This window comes from Heteronotia binoei, chromosome 21, assembly GCF_032191835.1.
Source record: "Heteronotia binoei isolate CCM8104 ecotype False Entrance Well chromosome 21, APGP_CSIRO_Hbin_v1, whole genome shotgun sequence".
Taxonomy (NCBI): domain Eukaryota; kingdom Metazoa; phylum Chordata; class Lepidosauria; order Squamata; family Gekkonidae; genus Heteronotia; species Heteronotia binoei.
This window is the reverse complement of record NC_083243.1, coordinates 168743307-168758418: the sequence shown is the minus strand read 5'-3', so window position 1 is coordinate 168758418 and position 15112 is coordinate 168743307. Positions and strand designations below refer to the sequence as shown.

Below are 15112 nucleotides of genomic sequence, written 5' to 3'. Positions count from 1 at the left end.
ATGAGGTTATGTTTCTCATGTGATGTAGTGGTCATCAAGCATGGCTATTGACTCCAAAATGTGAAGGTCTGTTGTCATGGTCCATTACTCCAGTAGGCCTGACAGATGGACACGACATTTCTGTTCTAAATATAGGCCAAACAACACAGTGTCTCAGATGCTACCTCATTGACACTGATGTGTCTTTAAACCACAAAAGGGTCAGAGTGACAGGAGAGGTAGGTAGAAATGTAAATGTTATAGACCAAAAATTTAAATTCTTTATATAGCTTTATCTTGTTTGGTCACGCTAATCCGATTGCATGACCCTTAATCTGTGAGCTGCCCTGAGCCTGCCTTTGGCGGGAAGGGCGGGATATAAATTAAGTAAATAAATAAATTTATTTTTAAAAAAAACTTTCAGGGGGATGCTGGCAGCCCTGGTGTTCCAGGAGAGAAAGGAGAAAAGGTAAGTTTGTGTAATATGGCTTGAGAAGTATGTTCAAACCTTTATTTCCATTTTTTAACGAATTGTAGTTTTAAGGAATGCTTTATCTGTATAAAATAATTATGAATGGGGATTGAATTGGGTCACTGAATGGCATTTGCAATATTTCATGTTGACTACAGGGAGACCCAGGATTCCCCGGACTGGATGGTCGGCCTGGCCTAGAAGGTTTCCCAGGGCCACAGGTGAGCATCCATTTCAGTGCAGTGACTCACCTGAAGTTCTCGTTTTCAAGAGATTTGCTAACATATGTTTGCAAAAGATTAGTCTTAAAAATTCTTTTCAAAAGATTCTGCTCCTTGGATCAGCGAAGTTAAGGCCTTCCTGGGATGACGTGTGCAAATATTGTAGTAGTAGAAAAGTACTGCAGAAAATTCACACTTGGTGATTAAAATAACGCCTTCATTCATTTTGACTTCTTGACATCCTCTCCTCCCTTCGCATGTATGGTTTTTGCTTGCATACATTTGACAGAGAATAGCTGCATTACTTTGTTTATCTGATTATGCTGCTTGGATATGTGAAACGATTATTATTTACAGTGCACATCATGATTTACTTATCTGCTGTATTTATAGAATTCCTTTCAGCCAGCACTTTTGATGATAAAAACCATTTAGAGTGAAATCCTGTAAATCAATTGGGGTGGGGGAGGAAGCTCCTCTCCAGCCCTGTAGATGTTCTGCCTGCTGCTGTCTCTTTTCCTTTTTCATTGGGTCAGTTGCTAAGCCAAGGGTAAAGGACAAATACACAGAAGAGGTGCTGGAGATGCTGATCTTTCCTAGTGGGCAAAGCTTGTCTGGTTTCAGCCTGGACCAGCTTCTGTTTGGCAGTTGCAGAGGCACTGAAGAAGGGTCCTGTCCCCCATCCCTCTAGAGGCTTTGGTTGTTGCTGTTTTCCTTTTCTCAGAGTCTGTAGCAAGCAAGGCCAAGGGAAGCAACAGAGCTCTTCAGCATTAGAAGCAGGGCTGTAGCCACGGAGGGGAGCATGGCCCCCCACCCAACCCCCCTGGACCTTTATGGCCTTTTCGTTCCCCGGCCCCCACTCCCTCTGTGCCGCTTTGGCGGCGCCCACCCCACTCTACGGGCACCTGCCTCCCCCTCCCTCCCTCCCAACTCACCAAAGCAGCGAAACAAGGAAGAGAGGACTTTAGGGGCTTTTTCAAGATGCTCCCCCGCCCCCACTGGTCACGTGACCGGCAGGAAAAGCCACTCCAAGGCCAGCAGTTTGTACACCGGCCTTCCAGTGCGCTCAGCAAATTCAGCACTGGCTGCCCCAGTGGTGAACGTGCTGAGCGCACTGGAAAACCAGCGTAGAAACTGCCGGCTTCGGAGAGCTTCTCCCGCCGGTCACATGACTGGTGGGGGCAGGGGGACGTTTTAAAAGAGCCTCTGAAGCCCGCTCTTCCTTGTTTCTCTGCATTGGTGAGTAGGGAGGGAGGAAAGGGGAGGTGCCGTACGGAGGGGGGCGGGGCCACCAGAGCGGCATGGAGATCAGGGCCAGAGCGGGGACCCTCCATCCAAAATTTTTCCCCATGGGCCCCCCATCTGGAATTTTCTGGCTACGGGCCTGATTAGAAGGGGATCTTTTCATATCCACTGCATTCATCCTTAAATAGAAAGATTACTATGATTCCTCATTTACTCCAGATGTAGAACAAACTGGGTGATGGTAGCTCACCCGAAGCCACCCATGAGTATAGTCCATGACTGTAGTGGGAGTTCAGCACAGGACTGCTGGAACTGAGTCTAGCCCTCTATCTGTTGGACCAATGCTGGCTGTCTTTTGCATCACCAGACTCTGTTCTTCATTGTCAGAAAGTATTTCCTTTCTGAAAATGTGCCCATCTTGTACTTCTCTTTTTAGGGGGTGAAAGGTGACAGAGGAGACTCAGGGATAAAGTAAGTACCTTCCTGGATTTAAGGAGAAACTGCTAATTTGTGAGCTACTTTAAAAATGTGGATTTCAGTTGCCAAACAGCCACTTGTTTTTAATCTAGTGTTAGGCAATGTACCCTAGCCTCCAAGCATGTACATCTCTACCTTTGTGTTTAAGCTACTACCATTGTTCGTTATCTCTGGGACAGGAGGAGTCTCTGTGCAAGGGTTTACTATGGAAAATCTAGAGAGCTACTGGACAGGAAGATGCCCACAGTTAAATGTATTTTATTGTCTATTCCCTGTTGATTATGATAGTGGTTTATGTAAAATTTTAATCTAGCCTCTTTAGGAGATTAGGGTTAGAGGATAGAAATGATTGATTGTGCTTATTTAACATTTCAGAGCAATCTAGTTTGGCATACTTCATAATTATTCCAAAACCTTGTTAAAAACAGAGCCTTTCTCCTTATGCATATATATTTTTTTCAGAGGCACAAATGCAGGCTGGCCAAAATGTGTGCAGTCAGGAAGGCTAGAACTAAAAACTCTAAAATTGTCTGCTACTCTTGCTTTTGAGGGTGAACAAGGTCAAGATGGATTAGGATTGCCAGGTCCTCCTGGCCCCCCCGGCCCTCCAGGACAAGTGATCTACGTGTCCAGTAATGATGTAAGGATCTCTGTCTCTCTTTCTTTTATTCTTCAAGAATCATGCTACCTCCTTAATCTGCGTTGAAAAATATGCAGCAGTTTTTGCTCCCGGGATTACTAGAATATTCATTGTTAGTTCTAAAGAGTTTATTTTATTCTAAACCAGGGGTCCTCAAACTTTTTAAATAGGGGGGCCAGTTCACTGTCCCTCAGACTGTTGGAGGCCGGACTGCCGTTACTGTACAAGGCCGCGGGCCGTCAGTTCTCCGTCTTCTGCATCTCTCTCCCTTCCCCACACCACACACCCCGGCCTGGGAACTCACCTCACCTCGGTATCACCTCACACTCTGTCTCCGCCGCCTCAGCCCAGTGCCGGAAGTGTGCGTTGCTAGCGCGAGTTTAGGTCGAACGTCACTTCCGGTCTGATTTTGCCATAACCCGGTGGGCCGCATAAACGTCCTCAGCGGGCCACATCTGGCCCACGGGCCGTAGTTTGAGGACCCCTGTTCTAAACAGTTACAGCTAGCAAGCCACTGCTATTCCAGGATCAGCTGGCTACTTTAAATCTCAGTTGGTAGAGAAAATTAACATATATAGGGTCATGGGTATGTCAGATTTCTTCAATTAACTGCCTTGATAGAGATTATTGTAGAATATTACTTTGCTGCTATTTGGTAAATGATTTAGGTAAATGAAAGCTTTTTAGAACGTTTTACTGGGCCTTGAACCAGCCCTTTGCTTGTTGTTTCGAAGTGCTCTGCCAAAGACTATGAACAAAGAAAACAAAAGTCACATTTTAAACATATGATTTTATTTTTTAGAAAAGCTTGTCTAGTGTACCTGGCCCAGAAGTAAGTAATCTACCTTTATATGTAAAACATTAATATAAAACATGGTCAAATGATTGTATATCTGATGACTGTCATAATTTGACTGGTCGCTTATCAGGTGTAAAGGAATTTGTTTCTTAAGTGCACAGGGGCCCTGATTCACATTGAGGTTATGGTACAAGGGGAGTTGCAGACTTCCCCCTATGTTGTTTCCCTGATATGAAAAGATCTAGTTGGAGGATCTAGTTGCCCCATTGGTGAGTTGTTCCATTGGGGGTGTTACCTGTTTACTGATGGGCAATGTGTGCAGACCACCATGGGGCAAATAGAGTACCCCAAGGGCCATTTCATGTTAGGAAAATAGTATATGAGGGGGAGACTGAAGGTGCTCCTCGCCCCTCCCCCCAACAAGAAGTGGTCATAATCTGAATGGGTGACTTCAGTGTGCAAGAGGTATTGCCTTCTGAAAGAGATGAGTGAATGATTACTTTCCCAGCATGTTATGCACAGTTCTTTGAGTGTGCTAAAATTAGTGTGTCTACCATTTCCAGAAGCTTTCTGATTATTTTTCCTTTAAATTTGAACTCAGTTTAAGAGAAGTACAGTATATGTTATATTGTCTTTAATTTTTTTTCAAGTATTTTTCAATAAAATAATATCCACCTAAAGCTTTGCATTTCTTTGAATATGACGACTGTCCCTCTCAGTCTGCTTTTTTCTTTCTTTCTGAAGTATTTGTTGATATTAACATGTGGTACTTTTACCATTTCTTTACATGGTAAATCAGATTATGCTCTATTTAGGGTATAATTTTCCAGAAATATTTCTGATTCTAGTTTTTTTTAGAAAACCAAATGTGAGTGTGTATGATGAAATAAAATGGAGGAAGACAAGGTTTAGCTCCTCCACATCATGTGCTGTATTCTTGTTTTTTTTAAAAATTGACCCCAGCACATCTGCTTTAGACATCTTATGAATCTACTCCATGTCTAATTTGGTTCTAGTTAAGCCTTTTAGGGCCAAAAATATCTCAGGATGTATCAAAGGCTGCTAGGACATCTAGCACCTGGGAACCAAGAAATAGATTGCATACAAATTATTTATACCCCACTTTTCTCCCTAATGGGAACCCAAGTGGCATTTACCTACAAGCTGTTTCTTCTTAAGAGAGATATAACTGCAGTACCTTCAAAAGCACAGAATATCTCAGTTATACCAATTTCAAATGACTCTCTGCCTCAGGTAATATAGATACACAGAATATTAGCCCATATCTATCAGACTCACATAGATAATCATACTGATTCTGAGGCAACTGTTATTCCTCAGTTAGATGAGTATGACTGCCAGTGGCATTTGTGAAAGCAACTCATACATACGCTACTGGATGTAGAAAGCTTGCTGGAATGAGCATGTGCAAAATATTTGTGGTAGTAGTGTATGGTGTAATGTGTGAACTCTTATCTGGGAGAATCAGGTTTGATTCCCCACTCCTCCACATGCACCTGCTGATGTGACCTTGAGTCAGTCACAAGTTCTCACAGAGTTGTTCCTCTCAAGAGCAGTTTTTATTAGAGCTCTCTCAGCTCACTTACCTCACAGGGTGTCTGTTGTGGGGAGGGAAAGGGGAATGGAGATTGTAAACCGCTCTGAGACTCCTTTGGGTGGTGAAGGGCTGGGTATAAATTCAGTCTCCTCCTAGCTAGAGTTAAGTTTCAAAGAAGGTACTCTGGTCAGAGTCAGGTTTGCCAGCTCTGGGTTGGGAAGTTCCTGGAGATTTGGCTGTGAAGACTGGAGAGCAGGGTTTGGGGAGGGAAGGGAGCACTGTATAATACCATAAAGTCTACCCTCTAAAGCCACCATTTTTTCCCAGGGGAACTAATCTCTGTTGTTTGGAGATCTTTTGTAATTCTGGGAGATTCCCCAGACCTCATCTGAAGGTTGGCAACTCTAGTTCAGAGTATGTTGAGTGACTATTTGCAAACCTGTGGTAGCCCAAGACAGGGAAGATTCACAAATGTAGCTGGCAGTTTAAAAATTACACAATCTTAGTATCAACTTTTATGAAGTTTTAGCTGTCTGGTAAGCATACGGAGGTTATATCTTGCTGGTAAGAGTGGTGGTTGGTGATTTTTTTTTTTTTTGGCAAATCATTAAAAAAGAACACTAATGCCCATACTGCATTTAAGACCCACCCACCCCCAGTTTCAGTGATTATCACAAATAATATTTTCTGAAGCTATTACCTGTTTTTTTTGTCTTGCAGGGCAAACAAGGGCATGCTGGTTTCCCAGTAAGTATTGTTGAACTAACATTGTCAGTCATAGTGGCTTGATGTTCATGCTGGGAAAGGTTGCTTTTCTATAAAATTCTGCTGTTCACTGCTGGGAATTAAGAAAGATTGTGAAGGGATCTGGTGTTCTGGTAACAAATACCAAGAACTTCTTTGGAAAACAAGAAGATGGTAGTAGATGTTTAGATCATCTTAAGAAAAATTCTGCAGAAGCCACTAAGTCTTTTTTGCTTTATTCAGGGTATGATCTTTCATGCTGCTTCAGACCCACACAGCTACCCCCCTGGATCTATCTTTTTGCTTTGTTACTAGTCTGACTGCCAACACAGTCTTGTATTTTTATTTTTTTCCCTGTTCATCTGAAGGAAATTCTAACTAGCCACAGACAACTAGCCAAAATTCCATTTACAGATCATAAAATTTTTAGAGGGGATCCAATCCATTTTGTTTTTCCCTTCAAAGATGCATATCATTGCAGATTTGCAACTCAGCTCTGAAAAATACCATTTGACTGGATTAATATGTGTTCCATAATTCTACACCTCAGCAAGAAGTGGGATGTTGCCGCTTCAAGCCTCAGCCAGGTGCTTTCCCTCCTAGTGCTGTTCTGGCCAGAGATCCCTAACAGATCCAGTAATGCCCGGAGATCCCTAACAGGAAAGTGCTAACTTGGGAGGCTTGGCATGGAGGATTTTTGTTGTTTTTGTTGCTTGTGTGATGTGTTCAAGGCTGCTGCATTCTCAGGTCCACAATAGCATCAGTGTTCCTTCTAAACTGAGTTAATGTGAGCTAGCTCAGAGTTTTTTTAGCCTCTGGCTCACACATTTTTTCTTAGCTTAGGAAGGATGGCCCCAGAGCAAGCTAATTTATGCAGCAGACAAATTGCTCACTCACAACTTTAAAGCCAGTAGTTCACAAAGTAGAATTTTTGCTAACAGGACTCCACAGCTTAGAGGGAGTATTGGATGGCATTCTCATGTCCGCAAGGATCTTGATCAGTGTCTGCAGCATGGCAGCCTGAGGCTCTTCCTCTGCGCCTCATTAGTAAGTGGTAAATGGTCAACCACCACAGCTGTTTCAAAACTTGAAAAGGCTCATGGTATTTGAGGGTGGGGACGGGACAGGAGCACTGTGGACCTGATCTGGATTGGTCCCTCGCAGTATTTTTAAGTGACTCTAAAATGGCAGCAGTGTCCTTGTGGCCATGAGCATGCCAACACATCTAGTTTGTTCCTCAGTACTGTTGCAGACAGAGAACAGTGGACACCATTCCTGCCATGCAGCTATTGTCTAAATTTCAACAGCTGTGTACTCAAGAATGTTCAGACAAGGCAACTTACTAAATGGATTTTTTTTCAGGATTTTCTACAGCTTTTTCTAATAGCGATCCTGCTATTTGCAGGGATAGTCTTTTACATTATAAGAATGGGGGGAGGGGGAGAATCCAAGCCACCGGAAGCCATCCATTCACCTACTACAATGAGCAAGTACTTATGGGCAAAGTGCTCTAACTAGCTACACCAGCATTTTTTAGATCTCCAATAGATTAAAAGAACTTATTTTAAAAAGTAAAGACGTTTCATATTTTTAAAGTAGAATTTCCCCAGCTTTTCCCACAATAATCTTTCTCAAAGCAAGAAGATAATTGTTCTGTGGTGAATGCTTTGGCTGGCATTTTATAGTGTCAGTTTTAAACCAGGGTGAGAAGATCAAAGAAAAGGAGTGCCCTCACATAGGTGTCAAACTTATGGCCTATGGGCTGGAAGCAGCCTGTTTAGGGCTCTTAGCTGACTTGCAAGTAACTGAGTAAGTAAGTTTTTTATTCACAGTCATCCGACCAGCTTAATACAAACAAAACATAAAAACAAAAACAAACCCATCACAAAATTCCTGACTCCTACTACTACACTTAATGTTAAAACTCATAACCAAAGTTTACACTCTCAATTTCCCTCCTTTCCAACTGAGCAGCGTAACAGAAACGGGCAAGTAACTGATCATTACCTTTATTGCCAGATGACCGAGGCTGTACATTGTGTCTCTGTATACTGTCCTGGTGCTAATGCACAAAGTAGAAGTGGGAGGGTGGGCATCAGGGAGATACTTTAAGGAAATACTGTAAGAGCGTTAATGTTTTTAAGCATGTTTGTATTTTCAGCTAAAAATTACTAATTCAAATTGCCTGTGTCCTTCAAAAAGTTTATATATCTAGAACCTGGCATTACATTTTATGGTACACATGGCCCAGCCCGACAAAGTGACATTTATGTCATATCCAGCCCTCGGAACAAATGAGTTTGATGCCTCTGTTACAACATGCTTTAATGGCTGTATGGAAGTTAGCAAAAAACTCATGATATTGGATTTATATCCTGCCCTCCGCTCTGAATCTCAGCGTCTCAGAGCGGCTCACAATCTCCTTTACCTTCCTCCCCACAACAGACACCCTGTGAGGTGGGTGGGGCTGAGAGGACTCTCACAGCAGCTGCCTTTTCAAGGACAACCTCTGCCAGAGCCATGACTGACCCAAGGCCCTTCCAGCAGGTGCAAGTGGAGGAGTGGGGAATCAAATCCAGTTCTCCCAGATAAGAGTCCGCACATTTGACCACTACACCAAACTGGCTCTCATTAAAAGAGGATGCTCCATTCAACTCTGCCACTGAAAATTCCCATACAAGACTGGGTTGAAGCTTTGGTACTGGGGCACATGCCACAATGTTTTCATTGGATTAATTCCACCATGGTTCTTTCTTCAGGGACCAGTTGGACCAAAGGGTGACACAGGATCCCCAGGCCTTCAAGGCTCTCCAGGACTGAAGGCAAGAAAATATTAATCACTTTCCTTAAGTTGTCCTAGATTTACTGCAAAATATGGGCCAAGTAATTAATTTTTATTAACACTAACCAAAATAATGCAGCACAGTGTGTTTAAGTTTTTGAGATCTCCAGAATTCTTCATAAGGCTGGGGGTTAAAAAAGAAAGGTGGGGGGAGAACAAGAGATTTCAGGACAATATCTTAAAGTCTCTTTGATTGCATCCTATGCAGGATGCATTGCTTGCCATGGTATCAGGAGTGCTGAGAAAAAAGGGAAAAAAATGAAACCCTTTAATTGACCCCTTAATTTGGTGTCCATTTCCTTTTTTGTAATTGTAATACCCTTTTCTTGAACACCTTAAAAAAATGACTTATTAGGGACAACAATTCATGCTTACCTAGATCATTAATACTCCAGCAATAATTCTCCTAGTTAAAAGAATTGTCCTAATTAGAAGAATTCTCCTAGTTAGAACTGGTCCATTGACTGAGATTGGAGAAGAAGAAAAATATGTTCTCGTGAAGCTCAGTGAAACAAAGGGAGTAAGAAATAAGCTTTATGTAGTATTCCCCACAGTATTTAATTTTCTTTTGTTCAGAATGTTCTCATGAGGCTTAGCACTTACATCTTCATTTAGAAAATGAGACCTATCACTGCTTTTAGAAACAAAAATAGGAGTGAGTTTGTAACAGAACCTAATTTGGAAATAGCCTTTTGCTATCTCTCTTGTAGAAGTTAACAGACACCTTGCCATTGTCAAAGGAACATTTAAGACTATTCCAGGCACTATACTGCTAACTTATATAGTCTATTCTTGTATGAGTTGGCTTCCATGTACAAATGTACTGCAAGATCCACACTGAGGGTCAGTAGATGCTTCTGCTATCTTGAAGTCTGGAAAGGTGTCCTAGTAGTCATGGAACTTGCTGTTGATGAATATGTCTGCCTGATTCACAAACCACTAGGAAATTTAGCCCAGTTTGCAATGTCTTCATCAGTACTAGATTGTTGCTCCTAACATGGAACTGCTTTGCTGTGGAATTATACTGAAACTGTTGTAAAGATGATTAAGTTTTCATCAGAATTCTTCCTGCATTCTTGGCTTTTATCATTTGGACAGGGTGAGAAAGGAGAGCCAGGTGTTATAATTGGCCCTGATGGAACTGTCATAGCAGCTCAAGCAAAAGGAGAAAAGGTATAAATATATTTTTCCTTCATTTCAAGAATTCTCATCCATTTTTGTTCTTCTACCTTGGGAAGTTAGAAGGATTTCCTCCCACACTGCCCAAGTTTAGGACAAAGCCCTTCTTAAAGAGAAAGAAGGAAAAAGAACTCCTGCCCTGACCAAATTGTTCACCTTGCAATTAATGTTACTTTTGGCCTTCCACTGAATTTCTACCACTGAATTATATCTTTTTAATAGAGCTGGTGTCCCCAACCCTGATGAGCCTGTGGGCACTTTCTGAATTTTGAGGATGGGGAGTGTGTGCCATCACAAAATGACTGCCATGGGATGCTGAGGTCACTTGCAAAATGGTGGGAGGTTGCAAGCTAAGCATCCTCCTAAAATGGAGGTATCTGTTCCTGAAGATGCAAAGATGATGTCTCCTCAGTTTTTATGAAGCATTTCCTGCTTCAGTGAAATAGAGGAAGAAATAGTTTAGAGAAGAAGGGATGATTGCCAGGAAGCCAATCAGTAGGTGCCATGGTTCCTACGAGTGGCATGTTGGGAGATCAATGATACAGTGTTTTCTAGGACCAGTTAGATAGAATTCTCCAAATGAGAGATACTTCTGTATTTTAAATACTAATTCCTGGGGCATGAAAAACCCTTACTATCATCTCTTCTAATGCCAGTTATTTCTAGTAGTTTGATCATCCAAATTAACTAGTGATACATATTTATTCACTTTTGTCTTTGACAACAGGGCGAGCCAGGCGCAAAAGGACCTGTGGGACGAGCAGTAAGTTATAAATGGTACCTTTGCTTACGTGCATGGAGTTTATGGGCCCAAATGCAGAGGCAATGGGGCATTGTTTCATTTGTGATAGTTGTGTGTTATGTACTGTCAAGACACCTCCAACTTATGGCAACCCTATGAATCATTGACCTCCAAAACATGCTATAGTTAACAGCCTTGCTCAGGTCTTGCAAATTTGAGTCCATGGCTTCTTTTATGGAGTCAGCATCTCTCATGTTGGGTCTTCCTCTTTTTCTGCTGCCTTCAACTTTTCCTAGCATTATTGTCTTTTTCAGTGACTCTTGTCTTCTTATAATGTGACCATAGTATGATAGCCCCAGTTTATTCGTTTTGGCTCCTAGAAAGATATAGATCCCACCTATTTGTCTTTGTGACAGCCCATAAAACTCTCCTCCAACACCATATTTCAGATGAATTGACTTCCTTTCAGTCAGCTTTCTTTATGTTCCAACTTTCACACCCATATATAGTAGACCCATACAAGGGTAATACTACAGTATGAATTATCTTGATCTCGGTCACCAGCAACACATCCTTACATTTAAGGATCTTTTCTAGTTCTAGTCTCAGTCTCCTTGATTTCTTGTGTTGGGTCTTCTTTTCCTGCTGTTTTACTTTTCCTAGCACTATTGTTTATTCCAGTCTTCTCATGGTATGACCAAATACGATAACCTCAGTTTGGTCATTTTAGCTTTGAGGGAGAGTTGAGGCTTGATTTATGTTCAGATGTAATCCTTCTTTGGCACGTTTGACATTTGTTAGTAGTGGTATCAGGACCAAAACTGCCTTACAGGTATGTTGTTCCCAGTCCCAGCACCTGGGACTCCAAGCAACCTCCCCAAAATCTGGCAAAGCCACCAAGCCATTTTACCATAAATTCCTGCTCAAGAGCCAGGTTTGATTCCCTGTTTCTCACATGCACCTGCTGATGTGACCTTGAGTCAGTAACAAGTTCTCTCACAGCTGTTCTCTCAAGAGCAGTTCTCAAAAGAGCTCTCTCAGCCCCACCTACCTCACAGGGTGTTTGTCGTAGGGAGGGGAAGGGAAAGGAGATTGTAAGCCACTCTGAGACTCTGAGTGAAGGTCAGGGTATAAATCCAATTCCTTTCCCTTTCCCCTTTCCCCTTTCCCCTTTTCCCCTTTCCCCTTTTCCCCTTTCCCCTTCCCCTTCCCCTTTCCCCTTCCCCTTTCCCCTTTCCCCTTTCCCCTTCCCCTTCCCCTTTCCCCTTCCCCTTCCCCTTCCAAACCAGATATAAATGCAAAAATGTTCTATTTCTAAAAGTTACAGAAAGCAAAATAATTAAAATTCCAGTGCATTCTCTATTAAGAGCAAAAAAAATGAACAAAACTAACTCACTACATAATACATAGGATATCTTCAGGGAAGATGGTAAATATTCAGCGAGCAATCTGATCATAGTGAGCAGAAGAAGAATCCAGATTATGCCACAATACAGCATACTAGCTTGAGCAACAGATACAGATGTCAGGTAGGTAGGCAAAAGGAAAACAGAAAAAAAAGCTCACTAACCATTCCTATACCTAATTATAAGGTTTGGTGTACAGCCTCAGATGATACACTTCAACCAATGAGATCCTTCCCCTTTAGGAATCTTCCAGAAAACACTTGCACCTACTCCTTCTCCCCCCCCCCCCCAAATCCTTTTATCACAGTTGGGCCTGGTTTTAAATGTCTCCTAATTAACACTTTCCAGTGCCGACCTTGGGAATAAGGACCTATCATTCCCAAACCAGGTACACCTGCTCAGCCTGACTGGGCCTTCTAATACTCAAGTTAACCTCGAGGTAGAATTGCATCACAAGTGGTTTCAGGTACTATTTTCTGCCAGTAATGTGGTGTCATCTGCACATCTTAAACTGTTAATGTTCCTTCCACCAATTTTCACTCCACCATCTAAATCTAATCTAGATTTCCTTTTGATATTGTCTGCAAAGATATCAAAGAGACAGGGAGAACTTCTACTCACTATGATCAGATTGCTCGCTGAATATTTACCATCTTCCCAGAAGATAGCCTATGTATTATGTAGTGAGTTAGTTTTGTTCAATTTTTTTTGCTCTTAATAGAGAATGTACTGGAATTTTAATTATTTTGCTTTCTATAACTTTTAGAAATAGAACATTTTTGCATCCTTGTCTGACGCCTTTGTCAATCAGGAACCACTCTGTTTCTCTACATTTTCTCCTAGCAGTAGCCTCTTGTCCAGAGTGCAGGATGCACATCAAAACAATCAGATGTTGTGGCACATCCATTTCTTTTAAAACAATCCACAGCTTTTCTTGATCCATCCTGTCAAAAGTTTGCTGTAATCTGTGAAACACAAGTTGATTTTGTTCTGAAATTCTCTTGTATACTCCAGTAACCAACATAGGGTTGCCAGGTCCAACTCGGGAAACATCTGGGGACTTTAGGAGTGGAGCCAGGAGACTTTCCCACTCCTTAAATAAATAAATATACAGCAGTGCAGCTCCCCTAAATACAATCTTCATTTCCACATCCTCTATTTTTGCCTACCCTGGCAGCTGCACTTGCACTAAATGAAAGTGAAATTTGTCATACCCCCACAAGTCCCCTTGTCAGCCTTTTGAAGCATTTCCAAGCAAGGCTTTTTAAAGGGACAAGCACACACACTCACAAAGCAGCCAAAATAAACAGAGCTTGCAAGTTCACACTTTTGTGATCTCACTGGGGCAATTTACTCACTGGATTTGCTGAATGTAACAATCTGCTGTATTTCAACCAGCTTCTTCAGACAGGAACATAGCCTAGGGGGTGGAGTTTTCCTCCATCCCATAATCAGGTTCTAGCTATCTCTTTCCTTTCCATTTTACTATAGAAACGACTTCTGAAGCAAATTCAAAACAGAGGGGACTCTGCTCTCTGCTTTTCTCACAGCTTCACACACTCGTGGCTCTGCCTGCTTTCTCTGCCCCCTGCTTTCTTGCTGCTGAGATTTAAAGGCACACACAAACAGTTGCAAGCGTCTTCTAAGCCTGCTGAGGTTTAAAGGCACATGGTGGCTGTTGAGGTGGGGGAGCCTGCAAAACCATGGGATCCCCTGCTGGGACTGGCAAACCTAAACCAATGTAAATTTGCAATATGATCTCTAGTGCTTGTTCCTTTTCTGAATCCAGCTTGAACATCTGACATTTCTTGTTCCATATCTGGTAATCATCTTTGTTTGTAAAATTTTGAGCATCGCTTTAGTCATGGGAACATAGGAATATAAGAGAATCCATGTTGGATCAGGCCAATGGTCCATCCAGTCCAACCCTCTGTGTCACACAGTGGCCAAAAAACCAAGTGCCATCAGAAGGTCCATCAGGGAGGCCACTGAAATTAATGCAATGATCTGATAGAGTTGCTGCAGTTTTTGACGTCTCCTTTTCTAGAATTGGAATGTAGATTGAATATTTCCAGTGTATGGCCCATTGTTTTGTTTTCTAGAATATTTATTGGCATATATTCCTGTTAAGATTCTGATGGACTCAATTTCTGTAACTTGAAATAGGTCTATTGCTGTCCCATCCACTCCTGGTAATTTCTTTCTCTCAAGTTCTTTTCACTCTATTTTCTAAAAGTTCAGGTTCTTCTCCAAAAGATTCTTTTTGGAAGGAATCTGTCATCTTTTTGTCTCATTTGTATAATTCTTCAGTGCCTTGTTCACATTTTTCTTTATTTTGTCCTGTTCAGTTAATGTAGTTCTGTGTTGATTTTTCAGTATGGCTAGCTGTGGCTTAAATTTCTCTTTGATTATTTGGATTTTGTGAAACAGATCTCTTGCTCTTTCTTTTTGTTTTTCAATTCTGTTTCTTTACACTGGCTATTATAATAGTTCTCTTTGTATGTGCATATCACTGGAATGTGGCATTTAGACTTCTGATGTTATTTCTGTCACCTTTTATTTTTGTCTCTTGTCTATCTTTGTGAAGATTAATGAACAATAAACAGTTCTCACGGTGGAAGTCATCTGTTCACTCAAATTGTCGTTAAGCCTTTTATAATTAAAAACTTCTTCATATTGTGCTATGCTCACATCACCAGTAGTGGTTTTGTATGACCATTTTCGTAAGACTGCTTAGGAAATGTTTGTAATTCTGAGCCCTGTAGCAGCAAACAATATTAAAGCCTCTCAGAGACTCACGTGCCTTTT

The 15112-nt window shown here is 41.7% G+C and overlaps 1 protein-coding gene across 1 annotated transcript in view; it reads left to right on the top strand.

Annotated features, from left to right (window-relative positions):
• The window catches only part of COL18A1 (collagen type XVIII alpha 1 chain), a 123792-nt gene that overhangs the window by 85786 nt on the left and 22894 nt on the right, over nt 1–15112 (top strand). The window contains 9 exon segments of the mRNA XM_060261233.1: nt 404–448; nt 610–672; nt 2354–2392; nt 2945–3034; nt 3837–3866; nt 6112–6138; nt 8895–8957; nt 10076–10150; nt 10884–10919. Coding sequence (XP_060117216.1) covers nt 404–448; nt 610–672; nt 2354–2392; nt 2945–3034; nt 3837–3866; nt 6112–6138; nt 8895–8957; nt 10076–10150; nt 10884–10919 — 468 coding nt within the window.